Here is a 19698-nt window from a genome sequence, read left to right as displayed (position 1 = left end):
CCTCAGATACATACATGATATGTAACAGACAGATATACATTTTTTTTTTCATCACAAAAACCACCAAACAACACAAGACCACAGAAAAAAGAAGGGAGAGAGTGAAAGAAAGAATGAGGCCCCGCCAAGACTTTGGTGTCTGGGGAGCTTCACTCCTTTTGACCCCATAGGCACGCACACACACACACACTTACTCACTCACTCACAGGCGCACGCACACACACACACACACACACACACACACACACACACACACACACACACACACACACACACACACACACACACACACACACACACACACACACACACACACACACACACACACACACACACACACACACAGAGATACATGCATTACTGCAGTCACGCAAACACAACCCCCTCTGTCTCACATTTGCACACAGAAAAACAAGAGTCTCTTTGGGGCCATTTTTATGATTTCAATGTCTCTTTCCCTTGTAGTTTAAAACATCAAAACACATGATGTTGAGTCTCCATGCTGCAGCCCCCCTCCACCCCCTAATACCACCCCCACACCAGAAACCCATTCCCCCCCCGCAGAGCAGAGAAACCATGGCAGAGCGCTGAGGAGGGCATGACGATGGCGGACCCTCCGAGTGAAGAGGGGGCCCCTGGCTTGGAGCTGGAGTCGTATGTACAGATGCTGGTATTTCAAGAGCAGAAACATTATTTTGTCCACTTTTTCTCTTATGGGACACAACACAAGGAGAGAGTGCACAGAGCAGGACATTTGCAAGGCTCATGGTATTCAAAAAGTCAATTTTGGGCTCAGATGCGGTTCAGGTTGGAGCACGAGACAGAAATGACAGTGTCGGTGAGTCGAGTGCAGAACACGGTTGCTGGTTTAGCAAAGAAGGGGAGGGGAGGACAGAGGAGAGAAACAGAAAGAGAGAGACAGACAGAGCGGCATGCTCCGACTTTGTCCATATTGCAGATGTACAGAACAAGACCAGAAAGATTTTGGTGAGATACAGACTTCTGGGAAATGGAGTCCTCTATGTACCACAGCAGGACTCAACGGAATGAGGAAATAGGTTTGTCTCTGTCCGTCAGCATCTGGCTTTCATCTGTCAGCTCCTCCTGGCCAGTCCCTCATTCCAGCACAGAGTGTGAGTGAGTGTACACATGTATGGTTCTACGTGGTCATGTTTAGGTAGTGAACTGATCTGCACATGCTTGTCTGTATTTGTGTGTGCGTGTGTGTGTGTGTGTGTGTGTGTGTGTGTGTGTGTGTGTGTGTGTGTGTGTGTGTGTGTGCGTGTGTGTGTGTGTGTGTGAATTTGTGTGTGCACATGCTTGGGTGTTTTAAGTTGTGGCTGATTTTTGATTGTCAGTGCTGGAGAATTAAAGCTTTACTGTCCAAAGCTGGCAGCTAAATTCTCAACCTTCATTTTCACAGTCTCTCACAAAGAAGTCTCCTTAACAAAAATGAAAAAAAATGTTTGCAAATCTGTAAAAGCTTGGACTGAATGCACCTGGAAGAGAAACAAAGGGAGAGAGATACAGATGAGGAAAAGAGAGCAAGACAGATATTTTAGAAAGAGATAAAGAAAAGCATTATAATATGAATTGAATGAAATACACCTAGACTATATTTGATCATATCCCTGTAAGAAGGTTGATTTGGTGCATAAAGTAATGCAGTAAGTGTGTCTGCTCAGTTTACCTCTTTGCACTTCAGCTCAAGAGTTTTTATTGACTATCACAGCTTGAACATATTTTGACCGTAGGCTGTAAATAAAGATGGACGACGCATCCCCACCTCTCACTGTACAAAATTGAAGCTAAAATATCCAGGATACAAACACTGCAATCTTAGGCCGATGGCGCTATTTGGACCCGGGGTCTGCGCAGAAGTGATCAGGGGATGGAGCTGCAGTATCGAGATCTCGCCAATACACGTGCTTGACCAATCGCGAGTCAGTCTCAGCTGTCAATCATGACATTTCACCTTTTTACAACATCAAGTTAAATGAAAACCAAACCAATCAGGGACTTTTGCACCTCATATACAAACATGATATGTAACAGACAGATAAAGTAATGTCCATGTCCCATCTATACTGCAGCCAGCCACTAGGAAGCAATCAAGACACTATGGCGTCACTTTAAGGGGAACCGTCATGCAGTCCACCTTTATCCATCCAAGTTACCATGAAACAATTTCAAATACATAAATTTCATCTTTAGAAATGGGCTTATATAATCTGGCAAAAGCTGATTAAAAACAGTTTTCTAACCAGATATATATAGGATAAAACTTTTTTGTGAAACTGCTTCTAAAGTTGACTGTAATACATCCCCTCCCAATTTGGTGGCCTATTCAAGGTGCAAAGATTTCCCATCACTGCCTTTGTTTGTCAGTGCCTCTGCTGCCTGTTGACTCAGCCCCTCCACCATCCCAGCATCCACCTGTAGTGCCAACAGGTGGGTTAAAGCTCACTCTCCATTATATCTACTGTATTTAATCATATCTGGGTTTTGGAGACTTGACGCCAGACTCTCACTCTGTTCTGCTGCTGCAATAAACATTTACAACGTGACTTGTCTGACTGAACTATCAAAGCTTCATCATCCAATTAAATATCAAGTATTGAACCTCTTTCAAAACACTTGGCAAGGTTTTCTACACATTTTTTATCAAAACTTATGGTCATCCTCCTTAATGGGCTTATTGTTTGTTTGAAGGTTAAATAAACCCACCTGCTGTTACAGGCTGGTGACGCTGAAGCTTTCATCATTGGCTGGGTCCAAGAGCTGGCACAGTACCCCACCTCCCTGAGCCACCTGGGAGGGGTAACGGTGTCCCATGCCCTGGTAGGACTGGTGGGACAGGGAGAAGCCACTAGTGTCCTCCTGATGGGGCGAGGAGTCCAGGGGAGGTTTGAGGTATGAGGAGTGAGGCAGGGGGCCTTGGCGGTGGCCTGTGCTCATGGGGTGGGGGGTCAGATCCCGCTTGTGGGCGCTCATGGCGGAGGGGGGGCTGCGCTCTTCGTAAAGCAGGGGTGTCGAGTGGGAGAGTAGGCTGGGGCTGGGGTTGGAGTGTGTGTGGGATGGGAGGTGAGTGCTGGGGTTGGTGTGTGCATTGTGGTGGGTCTGATTGTTGGTGTGCGGGTTGGAGTGAGTGAGGGGGCTGCTCTGGAGGTGCGAGGTGGGATGGGTGTTGGTGTGCGAGCTCAGGTTCGCGAGCGGCTGAGTGTTGTGATGGTGCGTGTCGTGGGGGGTCTGGATTATATGAGTGTGTGTGTTTGCGTTCGGGCTAGCGAGTGGATTACCGTGTGCGTTTCCGTGAGGACTTGTATGCGGGTTGCTGTGTGCGTGCACAGCTGTGTTTGAGTGTGTGCTGTGCGAGTGTGGGCTGGGGCTTCCACTGTGCGATGTCTGTCCGTACCAATAGGGGGAGCTGCAGTAGCTCGGGGAGTCGTACTGGGAGAACTGTGGGTCTTTCGGAGCAGGGCGATGAGAAGGACTCAGTGCAGTGCTGCAGTGGGATGTTACCCGTGGTGAGGGGGAGCAGGAGGGGGAGAAGGTCCTGGATGGGACTGGGTGGTAAGACTGGGGAGGAGGAGGGGTGGGCTTGGGAGGGTAAGGGGGAGACGAGACACCGGGTGAGAGGGAGGAAGAGGACTCTCCAGGGTATAAGGCTGGATATCGCTCCTCAGAGGAAGGTGTGGACGGGTGAGCAGAATAAGGGGAGGGGTACTCACAGGGGTCCTGGAGGTAGCTGGAGGGTGGTGCGGGATTGGGAGTGGCCAGGGGAGAGAGGCTGCTACTGTCACCACTGTAATAGTCCAGCACCTCCTGGAACAGCCCAGACCCCTCTGTGCCTCCAGCAGACACTACTCCTCCTGCTCCACACGTAGAGGAAGCCTTGCCCCTGCCTTTAGGCCGCTCTCTCTGACATGGAGACAGCCCCCCTCTACCACCTCTGGACCCTCTGCCCCGCCCACCTACACCTCCTCGCTTAGGTCCAGGAATAGGCGTTGGTGAGGGACTGGATTGGGAATCAGAGTGTAAAGTAGAAACACCATCTTTTTCTGATTGTGGCTCAGTCCGTTTCCTGCGGCCGCGGCCAGGTTTGCTGTTTCCGCCTCCCTGAAAGAGGACGTTCTGGCTCCAGTTATACGAGGGCCCCGAAGCTCCCTCGTGCCAATCCATCATCAACTTCTCCAGGCTGGACAGACTCGACGGACCCCCTTCTCCGCTAACAGAGACTGCCTCAGTCAGTTTGAACGTGCCGCCAGCGGAGCTCGGTGCGATACCGGTGGCTGCAGATCCAAGATGCAAAGAGTCAGAGGAGGATTCTGACAGGCTTTCAGGAAAAGGTTGTCGCTTGGCTTTCTGGGGGGTGTAGTTCGAGATATCCAGGATGTCTTTGGACTCATTGGAGCCATATTCACCGTAGCCGTGATACTGAGGCCCGAAGCCGTCTGTTGACCAGCCGCCGTAACCTTGTCTGAAGAAAAAATAAAAAAATATGAAATTAACAACAGCAATTATAAAACACAATATATCTTGAAATAAATTGTGTTCGATTTTCACTGCTCTTTGTTGCTGCTCCACCAACCAGCAACAAGAACCTGAAGAGACCTCTCTGCATGTGGGTGGAAATTATGCATTCCTCTGCTGTATAACCACGGTGTACATTTTAGCCCCGAGTTAACTAATGTCAGGTATGGACTGTTAATTAGCACATGGTGGACATGTAAAAATTGAAAATGATGAGCTTGAATTACACATTAATATTTGGCAAATCACATCGCTTTGATCCTGCCATGGTCAGACTTTTACTAGTTCGTACTTCTCCTTTTAATTGAAGAAAACATTAAATCACTTATTTCATTTACACCAAGTCAGATTTTGTGTGAAAAAGAAACTCAGCAATGCCTTAAAATCGCAAAATTCGTGCTTTACCTGTAGCTCCACTGATTGGAGCTGTACTGTTGGGAGGAGCTAAAAGGGCTGCCTCTGGCCACTGACATGTACCCTCCTCCAGGTGATGTGGGTCCTGTGGTCTCCCCCCGCACCATGGAGGAATGACCTGCTGCAGGATATCCACAAAAGCCCCGCTTGGCTGCTGCCTGGTAGTTAGAATAGCCAATCTGGCCGACAGGGGTGGCCTTGCCACTGCTGTGTCCGGACCCGTAAGCGAAGCTGCAGTCTGAGGATCGCTGTGACACTGCAGGAGAGGAGGAGGAGTAGCCAGAGGAGTAGTGCCCATAAGAGGCAGGATGTGGGGAGCTAGGAGAGTGCGAGAGAGATGGGGGGTTGGATTTAGGATAGGTAGAAGTGGTGGGTGATGTTTGGGCCAGGCTGCTGTAGCTATATGGAGGCCTGGCTGAGGAGCAATGTGTTTGCGCTGAACCCTCCACCCCAGAACTGGCACCCTTGGAACACCACTTGGAAAATGCAGGGGCCCAGCTGTGACTGGGAGCTGGGCTGGATGGCTCATAACCAGGGGTGGATGAAGTTTTGCGGGCGTTTGACTGCGAGGAAATGTCCAGCAGGTCTGATGAATCGTCCGAGTCCAGCAGTGAGCGGAAATATCCAGCGAACAGGCTTTGTGAGTCCTCCCCCGCTGGCCCAACACCTCTGCTTCCCCCTGGACTGCTGTAGGCACCCCCCCTTCCTACCTCACAGGATGAAAAGCCCCCCCTCGGTGATCCACAGAGCTGAAACCCACCCAAACCTTTCTCCTTCTCCAGACATCCCTCCTCCCCCCAGCCACCTGCCCCATTGGGCCAGTCCTGCCCCATGAACACCCCCTCCCCTTTACTTGCGCCATTTTTCCTTATACGTTTCTTCTTGACTACTTTCTCTACGCCAGGCTCAGTTCCTACGACACCCCCTCCCCTACCGACCCCACCCTTCCCCCTTTTCCTTGGTAATCCGTGCTCAGACATGGGGCTCAGTTTCCGCTTTTTACCGATGGATTCAAAGAAGTCACTGAAGGTGCTCTTATTGTGCTCAGTGCCCCCAATACCCCCTGCTGCTCCGCCACCTCTTCCAGCGCCACCTCCTCTGCCACCCCGCGGGCGTCTATACCCGGTGAGGCGGTGGATCAGGGTGGATATTCCAGGGTTTTCCAAGGGCACATGAAAGCTCTCTGGCTCACTGGGTGTCCAGCATCGAGGTGGAGAGCAACGGCCAGTGGCAGGGGGCTGGCGGTTTAAAAAGGCCAGTTTGGACAGAACATCCCCGTACTCTGTTTTCACATCATTAGTATCATTAACATAAGATGGATAAGGAGAAGGGAGTTTAGTCCGACGACGCCTCCGGGGCTTTTTGGGCTGGTCTCCATTACCACTAGCACTGCCAGCATTTGGAGGCTCTCCCGGTATTACTGGCAGAGCCTGTTTGGGCGGTCGACCCCTCCTGCGTTTGAGAATAACAGGCAGCTCTCCAGGAGGGAACATCACCATAACACTCTTCCCGTTGTTCTTCATGCGGAGAAGTGCGGTGGGCTCTCGAACAGCCTCTGAGCCCTCCAGACTGCCATTGTTGCCTTTCTCTGTCCCCGTAAATGTCTCCAGATTGGAAATCTTGTAGCTCTTCTGTCGGCGGCTGAGGCTGACGGGAATGCGAGCCACCTTGACGACAATCTTCCTCACCTGAAAAGCAAAGACCAACAAGAAACAAAATCAATTGCGATTTGTTAAAATATACACTTCATATATGATATGATACGATACATGGTGTAAAGTGTTATGTGTTAATAAATTAACTTACGCCGACAAATCGTTTACACTTCCGGTTATTAGGAGGACATACCCCCAACTGTGTAACAGGTTCCTCCTTAACAGCTAACAGAGACGCAGCAATGGTGGATGTGTTCATAAATGGGTGGTGAGGGGTGACACGACGAGCAATGGACTGTGCTGCCTGCCGTTGTTTCATGACGCTTTTAGGAGCTGCTTTTTGGACAGATTTTGGTGCAGGCCTAGACCTTGATTTAGGTCCAGGTTTATGTCCAAGTCTGGGCCCAGGTTTGTGTATAGCTTTAGGAGCAGGTTTGGCTACAGTAAGAGCGAGAGCGATATCTGTAGGACAGGGGGCTGCGGGTAAAACAGCTGCCCGAAGAACAGCAGGCGAAGGCTCTTCCTTCTTGCGAACAGCCACCTCCTCTTCTTTAACCCTCCAGATCTTTTCCTCTAATGCTTCCAACTCCTCCTCTCCTCCCCTCTCCTTCACTGCCCTCTTCTCCCCGTCCTCCATGCTTCGGCGGAGGCGGGAGGATTTGCGCAGGTGACAGGGGAAGCGAGGACGTCCAGAGCTGCGGAGTGCATACTTCTTCTCCGCCTCCACAGGAAGAGGAGAGGAGCCGGGGGTTTGGTTTGGGCCGATAGGGAAAAAGGTTGAGGGAATGTCTTTCTCTGCCTTGAGGACTGGGGCTGCCAGCTGATTGGTGGAGGCAGGATGATTGCCAAGCGCCAAAGACAGGGGTTGAGGTGAGTTTGTGTGTATGGCCTCTGGTGTGAGAGTTCTGGAGTGCTCAGGCCCAACAGAACCCGTATGTGCATTGACATCCATGTGTCCACAATTATCCATCTGTGCATGCATATCTGGGTCTATGTGCGTCTGCATGTCTTTAAATGTCTCTGCAAATGCGTGTGTCTCAGCAGCGGTCTGAGTCTGCGTCTGCCTCCGCCGACAGGTGTTCAGCCCCAGCCTTCTCTGTAGGTGGAGGCCGTTGGCCAGGGCAGAGGCTGGGGAGGCGGGAAAGTGGTCAGAGGTCACCGGGGCCAGTCCATTGTTGGAAGGGTCCTGGAACTCCGCCTGGAACCCAAGCTCCCTGGTCCAGAGCTCAGGCCCTTCCAGCTCCTCCAGCCCTCCCACGCACCCTTTTTCCTCTGCCTGATTTCCACCACAGCCCACTGGTGCCCCAGACTGGCCTGAAAATAGGTGATCTGACAAGCCACTCATTCAGTGTATAGTCCTGCTGGTAGTGAGGGAATAAAAAGGGGGATGTTTTCTGCTGAATGTAGATGAGTGTTTTCTTCTTTGTTGCCGTCTTCCTCTGGCAGCTCGCAAGAGGCTTCAAGGACCTGAGGGTAGACAAAAAAATTATAAACTGAATAGAAAGTCTGCAAATAAGTTTCGTTGTTGCAATTAATAAATTTAATCTAAACTCGTTGCTGCTAAATATACTGGTCATTTAATGCATCAAACATACAGAAAAAAATCTAAATCAAACATTTGCAGCACAGATGGAATTGTGTGAGGGAATCGTCCACCATTTTTTTGGCAATGGGCCATAAACCTAATCTGTAATGCACTCTATTCTATTAACTGTGCCACCCACACAGCAGCATTACAACATTAGATTACATTTACCATTCATATCCTGTTCGGCCGCTTGCTTTCACCGATCGGTCGTGGCGCTGATTCTGATTTTGATTCTGAGTTGAGCCTTGCTGTGTCTGCCTGACTGGCTCTGTTCTGCAGGGGATCATTGGGTCATCAATACTGCAGTGGAGAGCTCACATACTTTTTCTCTCCCCTCTGCTCCTGTCTTTTGCCCATGGTTGCTGGAGTAAGAGAAAGAGGGAGACAGACAGACGGACAGACGGACAGACAGACAGACAGAGGGAGGGACAGAGAGTTGACAGCAGTTGGAGAGAAGAAAAGGAAAAGGAGGGTGGAGCAGAAAGAATAAGAGATTAGTACATGATGTCACAGCACGCATCAGACCAGACAAGAATCTGTATTTTGGTGAGGGCTGCACCATCTCACATCAGACACAATTATTTTGGAAGATGACTTGCAATATAAAATTTTGAAGTCTATTGTACTATCACGTTTACCAGCAGATTGTGGGTTCACCTGTGAGTCAGAGCCACTTTACTCTATTTGATTTTGATGTATGCTACATGATGAGGATCACACACACAGAGTGAGATGCTGTGTATGGGCCTGGGTGAGTTTTGCCACATTTTTCCAATACCACCATATTTGAGTGAATAGACGTAGGTCCACAAATTATAATCATGGCACACACACACACACGCACACACACACACACACACACACACACACACACACACACACACACACACACACACACACACACACACACACACACACACACACACACACACACACACACACACACACACACACACACACACACACACACACACACACACACACACACACACACACTGCATGTCACATTTCAGCAAAAACTATTCAAATGCATTACAAAGCACTACTAGACTTGGAGGGTACAAGAAGAATGAGAATGTGTGAATAATCACAGCCACCAGGGGGAAGCAGAGAGGTGATGAATAGAGAGGTGTTAAGAGGATGGAGAGATGAAGGTGACAGAAAGACAGGAACGACTGGAGGATTATAGAAAAACCCAGAGCAGAGGAGAAGCGGAAGGACTGACAGCCAGGAGAGACAGAAATCTTATGAAATCTGGACCACACGTGCTATCAGACTCCCACGTGACGGCGTGCGTGCACACACACATTTCAAGCACAAACACAAGTATGTATGCGTGCCCACTTTTGCACACACACACACACACACGCGCACATTGTTGGCTCCAGCACACTCTCCACATACAACGCAATCCTCTCCATCGTCAGATCTCTCTGCCTCCGTCTCCAACATATGGTTCTGATTAGGAGGTTGGGAGAAGGACAGAGCAGTGAGAGAGAGAGAGAGAGAGAGAGAGAGAGAGAAAGAACGAAAGAAAGAAAAAGGGGAACAGAGAGGGTGGAAGACACTCAAATTACTGAGTGAATGGGTGAGAAAGCCTGAGAAATGGCAGGAGATGGAAGAGGTTCAGCTACGTGAAAGACATGGCCAAGATAGGGAAAGGACGGTAAGTGGACAGATTGAATGAGACGCACTGATTTGAGGTATATGGGGGAGAAAAAGTTGAAATGAGGCGAGAAGGAGAGAAGGAAGCGGGAGAGGAGGAGGAGGAGGAGGAGTGGGAGAGTTTTGCTGTAGCAGAGTTTGGGACTGAACACATGGAGCAGAGCAACCTCAACGTTCTGTTGCTCTGAGGGATGACACAACTGGGACATACAAACATGGAGATGAACACACACACACGCACGCACACAGACACACACACATGCAGAACATAGTTTCTTTAACCCCCTCACCCATTCCCTCCTATGCCAGCACTGTCTCCCTCCCTCCCTTCTCTTCCACTCTCATTCTCACTTTCTCTTTTCTCTAATTAACAGTATTCATTAATTAAGGCTCCATCTGACCGGTGCGTGCGAGACGGAGAGAAACACATGCTTTAATTAAACATTGCTGCACATGTGCTTAGACATACATGCACACTGTCACTCACAGACACACACAAAGCGGCACGTACCAACACACAAAGACACATGCAAATATGCCACCACAGCTTCATCCTCCCACACACTCACACATCGATTTGCACATAAAGACATACATATGACACACACACACATATTTCTACCCATGAACATTTATATTCACACACAAAACAAAGACACACATGCAAATATCCCTCTACTGTGCTCTGCAGGGGGCATCCTGACGGGGCTTAGATGCCAGCCTATCAAACGCTCCCACTATGATTCATTGTTTAAGCAAATACTCCATCAGCCGCCATCCCAATATCTTCGGTGTCGTACGCAGGAAAGGCGTTTTGGTGCATTTTACTGAGTGGCTCTGGGGCTTTGGAACACTCAGCGGCGTAGTATTGTCTCTGTGAAAACTGCCGATGGTGTGCGACGCTCCCACATGGTGATCTGTTGAATCTGTCTCACAAAGAGCCGCTCTCACACGAGTGATATTGTTTTAAAAAGTTTTGATATTGTTAAAAAAAAATTGTCTACGCATATAAGTTCTTTTTTGGAGCTATTGTGAGCTTACAGGGAAGGCAACAACAACACAATATTGCCACAGAGTGAATGCCAGTGTGAAATCGCAGACAAGAACCTGTCATTTTCCAGTTTTGGGCAGTTGCCCTGTCGTGCATAGTGTGAGAGGAACAATCGTTCTGTACGTGGTAGCTGTACAGCATATCTATTCTCTTCCCATCTATCTCACTGCCACAAAAGGCTTGCAGACTCACAGGCCTGCCAGCAGCAACCCTCAATGAGGAACTAGACCCTGTGTGTGTGTGTGTGTGCGTGCGCACGCGCGTGTGTGTCAGTGCAGGCACGTACGTGTGTGTGTGAATGTGCGCGTGTGCGCGTGTGTCTTCCTGGGTGTGTTTGTAAAAGCACTCACTGAGCTCTAACGGGTGTGCAGTTGTTGCTAAGAGACAGGCAGCAGCACCGAAACAGCATGGGGGGGGGGGGGGGGGGGGAGTGGTGTGAGGGAGGGGGGAGAGAGTGTAAGGTAGTGAGAGAGAGAGAGAGAGAGAGAGAGAGAGAGAGAGAGAGAGGGGTGGTGACTGCAGGAGGTGGGGTGTGGTGTAGGGGGGGTGCTCCACAGAGAGGTTTAGACAGATAAGAAGAAGAGGTTGGTGGTGCTGGTGGTGGTGGTGGTGGTGGTGGTGGTGGTGGTGGGGGGGGGGGGGGGGTATGGAGAAAGTGTATGTGAGGCCAGGAGAGAGAGAAGAGAGGTGGGGAGGGGGAGGAAGTGGGTCAGGGGGTCCACAGAGACCGAGTGACACCGCGCAGATACTCAGCTACCATCAGCCTCCCGTTCCTCCACGCCGCCTCAAACCATCCCACAACACACGTGACGACGCCCAACTTCCTCCACAAACAGAACAAACATCAGACTGAACCATTAACACGAAAGACAATGAACAAAACTTGACGACGATGTGTTTTCAACTCATTCATTAGTCCAAAAAAATGGCGTGTCATGTTGTATTCCAGTTTGTCAATGAGACGTTATCGAGTATGTACAGCATCACTTTGAACTGGTTGATGAAGTGCCAACGTTGCCTGTGCTGATCAAATCTAAGGTTTGAGTGTGGAGCGAGATACAAGCAACAAACAAAAACAGATTACATGGATGTCATTTCACAGCAGCTTTAGCAAAACTTTATTCAACTTCAGAAACCTCCCATTTAACATGAGCACAACCCTAACATCTTAAAATGATATGTTGACATTTTGGATGCGAAGGCAGGGTTTCTTTTCCCGTTGTGGAAAAAAAAAAATTTACTTGGCCAAATTGTTAAAAAGTTTTAATTCAACAAAATGAAGAAAAAAAAACCTGAAGTTATGAGGTCATGCCTCAACCGCAGAGCATTGCAGCCCAGCGGGCAGCTCAAATTTGAGCACATCACAACTCTTCCAATCATCAGACCTCGGCCGTTGGAGAGCTTGAGGTGTTGTAAGTGTGCCAGAGGGGCCGAGGAATGATCTACACACAAATCGCTCTATCGGGGGCCGTCATGCCAGCACACACATTACTACCGACAACCCTTCAGAGCAGAGGTGAACTTTGGGCTTTGGCAGATCACACACGTCACTCAAACGGAGACGGTCCGACTAAACACACACGCAGACCCCCTCATCCCTCACCCACCCACTCTCCTTCACTCTGACCTCTTCTCTCTCTATCTCACCCACTCGCATCCCACCCATTCTGCTGCTGCCCCCCCCCCACCCTCTCCGAAAAAACACCGCCACCTCCCCAGTTGCAGGAAATTCCTAATGATCTTCATCATCAGTGTGCACGCTCTAGCTCCTGCCAAAAGCAAGCACGTGCACGCACACACACGCACACACACGCACACACACGCACACACACGCACACACACGCACACACACACACACACACACACACACACACACAGCATATAAGTGAATAGAGACCAACACATAAACCATATGTGCAGACAAACAAAAAGGCAGACAGACGTTTAGGCACACATCTAACATAAACAGACTTCACACAGCAGATACAGTGGTGGCCCTGCCAAGGATGAGCACAGGGGACCTGAGAAGTAGCTCCAAACATTAAACAACATATAACCAGGATCCCCCCCACCCCACCCCACACACATACACACACAAACACAGCCAACCCTCATCTGACTGTCTCACTCTCCGACTGTTGTTTCTGCAGGAACCTACATGCTGTAGTTATTTTAAGGCGAGGAGGACTGTATTACCCCTTCCTCTTCCTCCTTCACCCCCCCCCCCCCCCCCCCCGCCCCAATCCCCCCACTTTTCTTCCTCACGGTTCCCACTCTCATCTCTCGAGCAGCCCCCCACATACACACACATGCACATACCCATTAACACGCACACAAACCTCCCACCTCCGCTTTCTATCCCACAACACACACATGCACGCACCCCTCCCTCATCTTCAACTCAGCCTGACACTTTCTATCCTCTCTCGCTCTCCTGCAGGCGGTTTCCTGGCACTGCTGATGGCCGCCCCTCAGTCAGGTCATGTGACCAACCACACCAGCTGGGAGCAGCCAGGAGTGTGTGAACATGTGTGTACACGAAACCAAGTACAGGATTACATACGACAAAGGACGCACAGGGATAAGTTTGGACACAAACACAAAAGCACACAAATGCAATTAGATGAAACTAGTTACTTAGGGGAAAACACAAAAACACACCCCCTTTGAGTTCATACAGGTGCAAACACACACAAATACACACTGACATGACATGCACACACAAATAGACAGAAACAGAGCAGAGTTGCACGATCCACATAGTCATGGTGGCGAGAACTCACAGACACACTTTAAAACCACATGTATCGACACACATAGTCATGCACATCCACCGCACACACAGAGGACACACACACCAGATGCTTGGACCCCGACACACACTCAGACCTTGAGGCCAGTGTTTTGGAGAGGGGCCTCTGCGCTGCGGCCCTGACTTCCTGACTCCTCCTCCTCTCTCCATACTCCTGTTCCACAGTTGCTGTGGGAGACGCTGCTGCAGCGCCCGTTGCCAAGGAGAAGGCTGCTGGCTGTTTGAACAACAATGGCCGCCTTGTGAACATTCCAACTGTAGGTACTGACAGCTCATCAACCACAGCCTCAACTTACACACCTCTCGAGAAGCACACGCAGACACACGCATGCTGCTCACGCTACACACGCCGACACTACACTGTACCTCTCCAGTTCTTGGCCTCGAGCCTGGCCAAAGCAATACACTCAGGTACAAACACAATCAGGCATGTACACAAGTGCATGCACACACACACACATACACAAACATCTGTACAGGCTCTAAGAAATTATGACTTCTGCTGAGAGGAAGAAACCCTTCAGTCGATCTCCATCTACCTGCATCTCCCTACCATCTCTCTGTCTAACTATCTGTCTCTCACACACACACACAGACACACACACAGACACAGACACACACACACACACCCACACAGTGCGCAGTGAATTCATCCATCTTCCCCCTTCTCCCCGACTACTCTCAGTCTTTCTCTCTTATCTCTTTCTCTCTCCTCCCCCTCCACAGCCTTCTGCTTTCACTCTCTCACCCGCTCTTTACTTGCTCTATCCCTGCCTCTCTCTCCCTTTCTGTCTCAGGAAGTGTGTATTCTCACTCTCACACACACACACACATGTGGAGGACACACATTCACACACACACACACACTGAGAGAGGCACACACACAATCTCTTTCTCTCCTGGAAGGTAGCGAATCTTTTCGTCCCTTGGGGGCAACACTTCCTCAGAGAAGGAGGGAAAAGGGAAAGAAGAAAGAGAACTAGAAACAAGGGTGGAACGGGCAAGAGAGGAAGAGGAGGAGGAGGAGGAGGGAGGGAGAGGGAGAGGAAGGGAGTTAGAGAAGAAAGGAAGGAAGAGAAGAAGGTGCAAACTATATTCACGGTGGGGGTTTATAGACAGACCCCTTAGTGCTCTGATTATCTGTTCGTATTGATGGGACGACATTGGAGCCACGGCGCTGGAACGTTGAGACAGAGCCGGAGCCAAATTGGGTGGGGGTGTGGTGGAGGGGGGGTTCGGGGGTGTTGAGGAGAATCACTAACAAGTCTCTGCTTATCCTCTGACTCACTGTTTTCAACGCACAAACCCAGACACATGTGTACGCACACTCGCACGCCGCTACAAACACAGATAACTGTGACGCACATGTGTGAAGAGACACGAAAATCAGTCGTACAGTGCGTGTGTAAGTATGTTGATCTGTGCAGATTAGGTACAGTAGAGGTGTGTGTGTGTGTGTGTGTGAAAAGATGGCGAGTATGTGTTGTGTGCCAGACACTGAGAGATGCTTTTTCTGCGTGTACGTCTGCATGTCTGCGTGTTTTCCCATCTCTCGCTCCTCTTTAATAATTGAGCTGATTCTGTCCAGCTTGTTAGGGAGGTACACAGCAGCTTCACACTCTGTCTTTCTCTCCTTCTCATCCCCTCGCACGATCCATCCCTCCCTCCTCATCCTTCCATCCTGCCACTCTCCCTTCATTTATCACTCCCTCTCCTTCCTGACCCCTCTGTCCTCTTTCTCTCCCTCTCTCTCACTCTCTCTCACTCTCGCTCTCAGTCGGTCCCTTCCCCAGCAGCTCTCCCCTCTTTCTCGGCAAATCCCTCCTGTTCTTTGACCTCTCCCTCGCCTCTTGCAGTTGCACCCCCCACCTCCATCCCTCCCTCCCCTCGCTCCACAGCATCCCTCCACCCTGCTGCCCTCCATCATCCCTCTTCTTTTGCCTCCGCTCCCTCCCTCCATCCTCCGAAGGTGAGAGGTCGAAGCTCCCTCTCTCCACTGTCAGACTCAAACCGGCTGCAACCAGCCCTTGGGGGTGGGGGAGTGGGGGGGGGGGGGGTAAGGAGAATGAGGAGGTAGGTGAGGCAGGACGAGGAGGGGAATGGTAGAAAAAGAAGAAGCAGAGGCAAGGGACAGATACATGGGGAGGGGGGGGGGGCAGAGGGGTTAAAAGAGGGAAGGCGGCGAGAGAGAAAAGAGAAGGGGGGAGACGTCCTCTATTGAGTCAGTGGCTTTGGCGCCGAGGAGCAGTTTTATGAATGTATTGTGTGGGAGGTGACAGAATGGAGCATACAAACACTGCTTACACTAATGCTAAATGGTCGATATGTGCGTGTGTGTGCGTGTGTGTGTGTGTGTGTGTGGGTGCATCTGTTTGTATTTGTGAGCGTGAGTGAGTGCATGTGAGTGCATGTGTGTGCGTGTGCGTGTGCGTGTGCGTGTGTGTGTGTGTGTGTGTGTGTGGGAGTTGAACCACATTTACCTGCCTGTGGCGAAAGCTATTTCACTTCAGGTGACGATTAGATTAATAGGAGTCATAAAAGACAGTACCCTTCACTCCAAGGACAAAGTTATGGCTAATTATTTTTGCCAGCAGCTCATTTCATATGGTAAAGTTTTATTATTATTATTTTTTTCAAGTAAAGTTGGTTGTTTTTTAACAGTAGCATTCAATATAACGTCTTTGATTTGGAAACAGAGATAGAATTTGCATCACAATGTCACATATTTATGCTTAAAGCCGTTTCTCATAGCTCCAAGTCATCAGATGGAAGCTCTAACCACCCAGATTCTGTCAGGGTGAATTGTTTACATGAATCGGTGGCCTAAAAATCAATTTCTCGTGTATTTTTGGAGGCATTTCAATTGCTGAGTAATAATGGCCTGACTCATTCAAATACACACACACACACACACACACACACACGCCGGTGTAAATTCCCCTTTCCTGGATGGCAGTAATAATATCTGTTGTGAAGAGTTCAAAGACAAGGGTCAGAATGATCTTCGGCTGACTTTCAAATAAAATCTGTAACCCCAACATTTTTTGCATTTGACGAATCTTGTGCACAGCCCGAAGCCAAATGTGTGAAATGAAGCCTGAGATTGTTTTTGAAGAATCAGCATCTGAACAGACCCTGTTAAGGATATCCTCTGATGTAGATTATACAGCTCGTCTGGTGGCAGTGTCTGTTTGTTGAGGTCAAATAACCCCAAAGAGACTGAATAGGTGATTCTATCTTTCAAGATAACCTAGTTCATATTTAGACCTGATGCAAGAATAAACTGGAACTCCTCTAAACCACTATTCAGCCATTCAACAGGTTGCACCATCGTGAACTCAAAACTTCCAGAAGCACCAGGAAATCAGCAGACGTCCATTAATACTGTACCAATCTGTATGTTTGTGCATGTGTGCAATAGTGTGAGCATGTGCATTCATTAATAAATGTCCATTCTGTCTTCTCCATCTCCATGACGACCTCCATATCAAGAGGACGTCTGACTACGGCAACCTCACATGCTGATAGGCAGAGAGAGGAAAACAGATGATTGGTTGATCTGTGGGCTGTCATATCAACAGGGTGCATCTTTGTGACACTGCAACACACAAGAGCGTGCACGCACACACACACACACACACACTGACTTGGATGTGCCATCAACCCCCACACACCTACAGTACAAACAGCAGCAGGCCACAAACAAAAGGTATTTCCAAAGCACACACACAGTAGACATGTACACACACACACACACTCCGCTTTGAGACGAGATGTGGTGTGTTAGGTGCGCTGACCCTGCCAATGAGGACAGGCGGAACATCAACGGAGCTACAAGGCCGTTACTATGACAACTAGCCCCGCTCACACAGGTAGGAGGCACAATATGCCTAAGCTGTTATATGTTCACATTCTCTTTCTCTCTCTCTCTCTCTCTCACACACACACACACACACACACACACACACACACACACACACACAGGGCCATGCACTCAAGACAAGTCTGACAGAGCAGCTGCATGCCAAAGTGAGGCCATTTCCTTTTCATTCCAGCATTCAGAGGGTTGAAATTATTCATTATGTCCAAGTGGACCTGCCAATAAGAGAACTCACTCTTCAAGCAGCGACCGAGAGAGTGAGACTGTGTGTGTGTGTGTGTGTGTGAAGTATAAGACAGACAGACAGACAGAGAGAGAGAGAGACAGACAGAGAGAGAGAGACAGACAGAGAGAGAGAGACAGACAGACAAAGCATCACTCTGCATACCAACAGCACCTGCACTAGGGCAGCCTGTGCACGTCTCCGAGGGGCCCTTAAATAACGAACTGTCACTGCCCAGACACTGACATTGACTTCCCTCTCTCCCCGTCCTCTCTCTTTCAGTTTCTCATGCGCTCTTTATTCCTTTGTCACCCCCCTGCCCCCCTTTCTCTCTCTCTCTCTCACAACCCCCCCCCCTCTCACTAAACCACAGACAAGAGCTGATAATCACCACCATGAGTACGCCGTGTCTCTCCAAGCTCAGCAGCCCCTGTTGCCACTGCAGGATGTGCTGCTGCTGCTGCTGCTGCTGCTGCGTCCTGCCTATAACTGTCCTGAGGAGGGGGGCTGCCAGGGATAGAAACCCAGGGACGCTCACCAGGGACCCTCTCTCTCTCTCTCTCTCTCTCTCTCTCTCTCTCTCTCTCTCTCTCTCCTGTTTATAGGTAAAGCAAACATCTGTCCATCATGAGAGGCTGGGCTCACTGTCAGACTTCTGGTGTGTCCCACTGGTATGTAAATTCATTATTAGAAAAGTGCCATTAAACTCATACACATGCAGGGCTCATCTATGGAGACAGCAAATAAACAATACAAGAGAGAGAGAGAGAGAAAGAGAGAGAGAGAGAGAGAGAGAGAGAGAGAGAGAGAGAGAGAGAGAGAGAGAGAGAGAGAGAGAGAGAGAGAGAGAGAGAGAGTGTGTGCGTGCGTGTGTGTGTGCGTGTGTGTGCGTGTCAGTGGTGTGACTGTCTTGTCTACGCTGTACATAGGATAAAGAGGCTAAAGGGTGAGAACACTTCATCTGGATATCAAACAAACAGGGGGGGGTACACAGGGTTCATTGCGCGCACATGCAATCACATGTATGCGTGTGTGTGCGTGTGTATGTGTCTGTGAGTGTGTGTGTGTGTTTGATCACCAACATCAATTAAGATCTATACACACACGCTGCATGCCTACAGTAAAGCCCAAATGACCCCGCGGCACGAGCGTGCCAGAGGTGCAGCACATCTGGACGAGCGGACAACACGAGCACATTTTTCTTGTGTGGTTCATATACAAGACGCTGCACGCGCACTCACCGCGGGGGAGAGAGAGCCTGGGAGACAGAGAGAGAGAGAGAGTCTGGGGGCTCGCGCTGGCTGCCGGAGCTCGGTGCGGAGTCAACGCGGGCTCCGCTCCTCTCCTCGCCCGGGTCACGGAGCCGTTGCCTCGGCGTCCGCAGCCGTCAGCGCGCAGCATGTCCCCGCTTCATCTGGGCTGCCCGCCCCGGAGGGAGACAGTTCTCCTCCCGCGTCAACGTCTCCTCGCTGCCGCCGCCGCCGCCGCTGTCTCGTGCGACCGCTCCTCTCCTCTGGCTCACACCGACATCTGCACCCGCAAAGATGGAGAGAGAAGGGGGGAAAAAAGCAGGGGAAAAGGTGAGAAATGTAAAAAACGGGGAGCGGGGACGCTGCTTCAGAGTCTGCCCCTCGGTTCGGGTGGTGACACGGCCGCGCTCGAGCGCTGTCCTCCGGTTCTCGGTGACAGGGACTCCCCGGTTTGCGGGAGGCAAAAAACAGACGTGCGCCCGTGCGTCTCCGCCACTGCGATTCCAGCTCTGCCTCTCGTGCGCCCCAGTCTCCTCTGAGCCTCTCCAACGTGCCTGACTGTCAAAAGCATCCGGGCACCCGTAGCTGGCCTCACTCCACACCCCTGGAACCATGGGAACTGTAGTT

General features: G+C 50.1%; 1 protein-coding gene and 1 long non-coding RNA gene across 2 annotated transcripts; one reads left to right on the top strand and one right to left on the bottom strand.

The window, feature by feature from the left end:
* Positions 1-1293: 1293 nt before the first annotated feature.
* On the bottom strand, positions 1294-19606 carry ahdc1 (AT hook, DNA binding motif, containing 1). The gene is made up of 6 exons (XM_034599906.1): positions 19063-19606; positions 8359-8552; positions 6754-8069; positions 4939-6635; positions 2728-4480; positions 1294-1499 (listed from the first exon to the last, which is right to left on the bottom strand). Exons 3-5 carry the CDS (start codon positions 7945-7947, stop codon positions 2734-2736), a joined length of 4638 nt encoding a protein of 1545 aa, XP_034455797.1. The 5' UTR covers positions 7948-8069; positions 8359-8552; positions 19063-19606; the 3' UTR covers positions 1294-1499; positions 2728-2733.
* LOC117770446 lies at positions 17356-18582 on the top strand. The gene is made up of 3 exons (XR_004615392.1): positions 17356-17427; positions 17506-17590; positions 18195-18582. It is a non-coding gene; the product is annotated as an uncharacterized LOC117770446 (long non-coding RNA).
* Positions 19607-19698: the final 92 nt, after the last annotated feature.

This window comes from Hippoglossus hippoglossus, chromosome 11, assembly GCF_009819705.1.
Source record: "Hippoglossus hippoglossus isolate fHipHip1 chromosome 11, fHipHip1.pri, whole genome shotgun sequence".
Classification (NCBI taxonomy): Eukaryota; Metazoa; Chordata; class Actinopteri; order Pleuronectiformes; family Pleuronectidae; genus Hippoglossus; species Hippoglossus hippoglossus.
This window is presented reverse-complemented; position numbering and strand designations above follow the sequence as displayed.

Coding starts and splice junctions, on each gene's coding strand:
- ahdc1 (XM_034599906.1), bottom strand. CDS start 7,947: ATGAGTGGCTTGTCAGATCACCTATTTTCAGGCCAGTCTGGGGCACCA. Junction 6,636..6,753: donor AGTGTAAACGATTTGTCGGC/GTAAGTTAATTT, acceptor TTTGCTTTTCAG/GTGAGGAAGATTGTCGTCAA. Junction 4,481..4,938: donor TCCAATCAGTGGAGCTACAG/GTAAAGCACGAA, acceptor TTTTTTCTTCAG/ACAAGGTTACGGCGGCTGGT.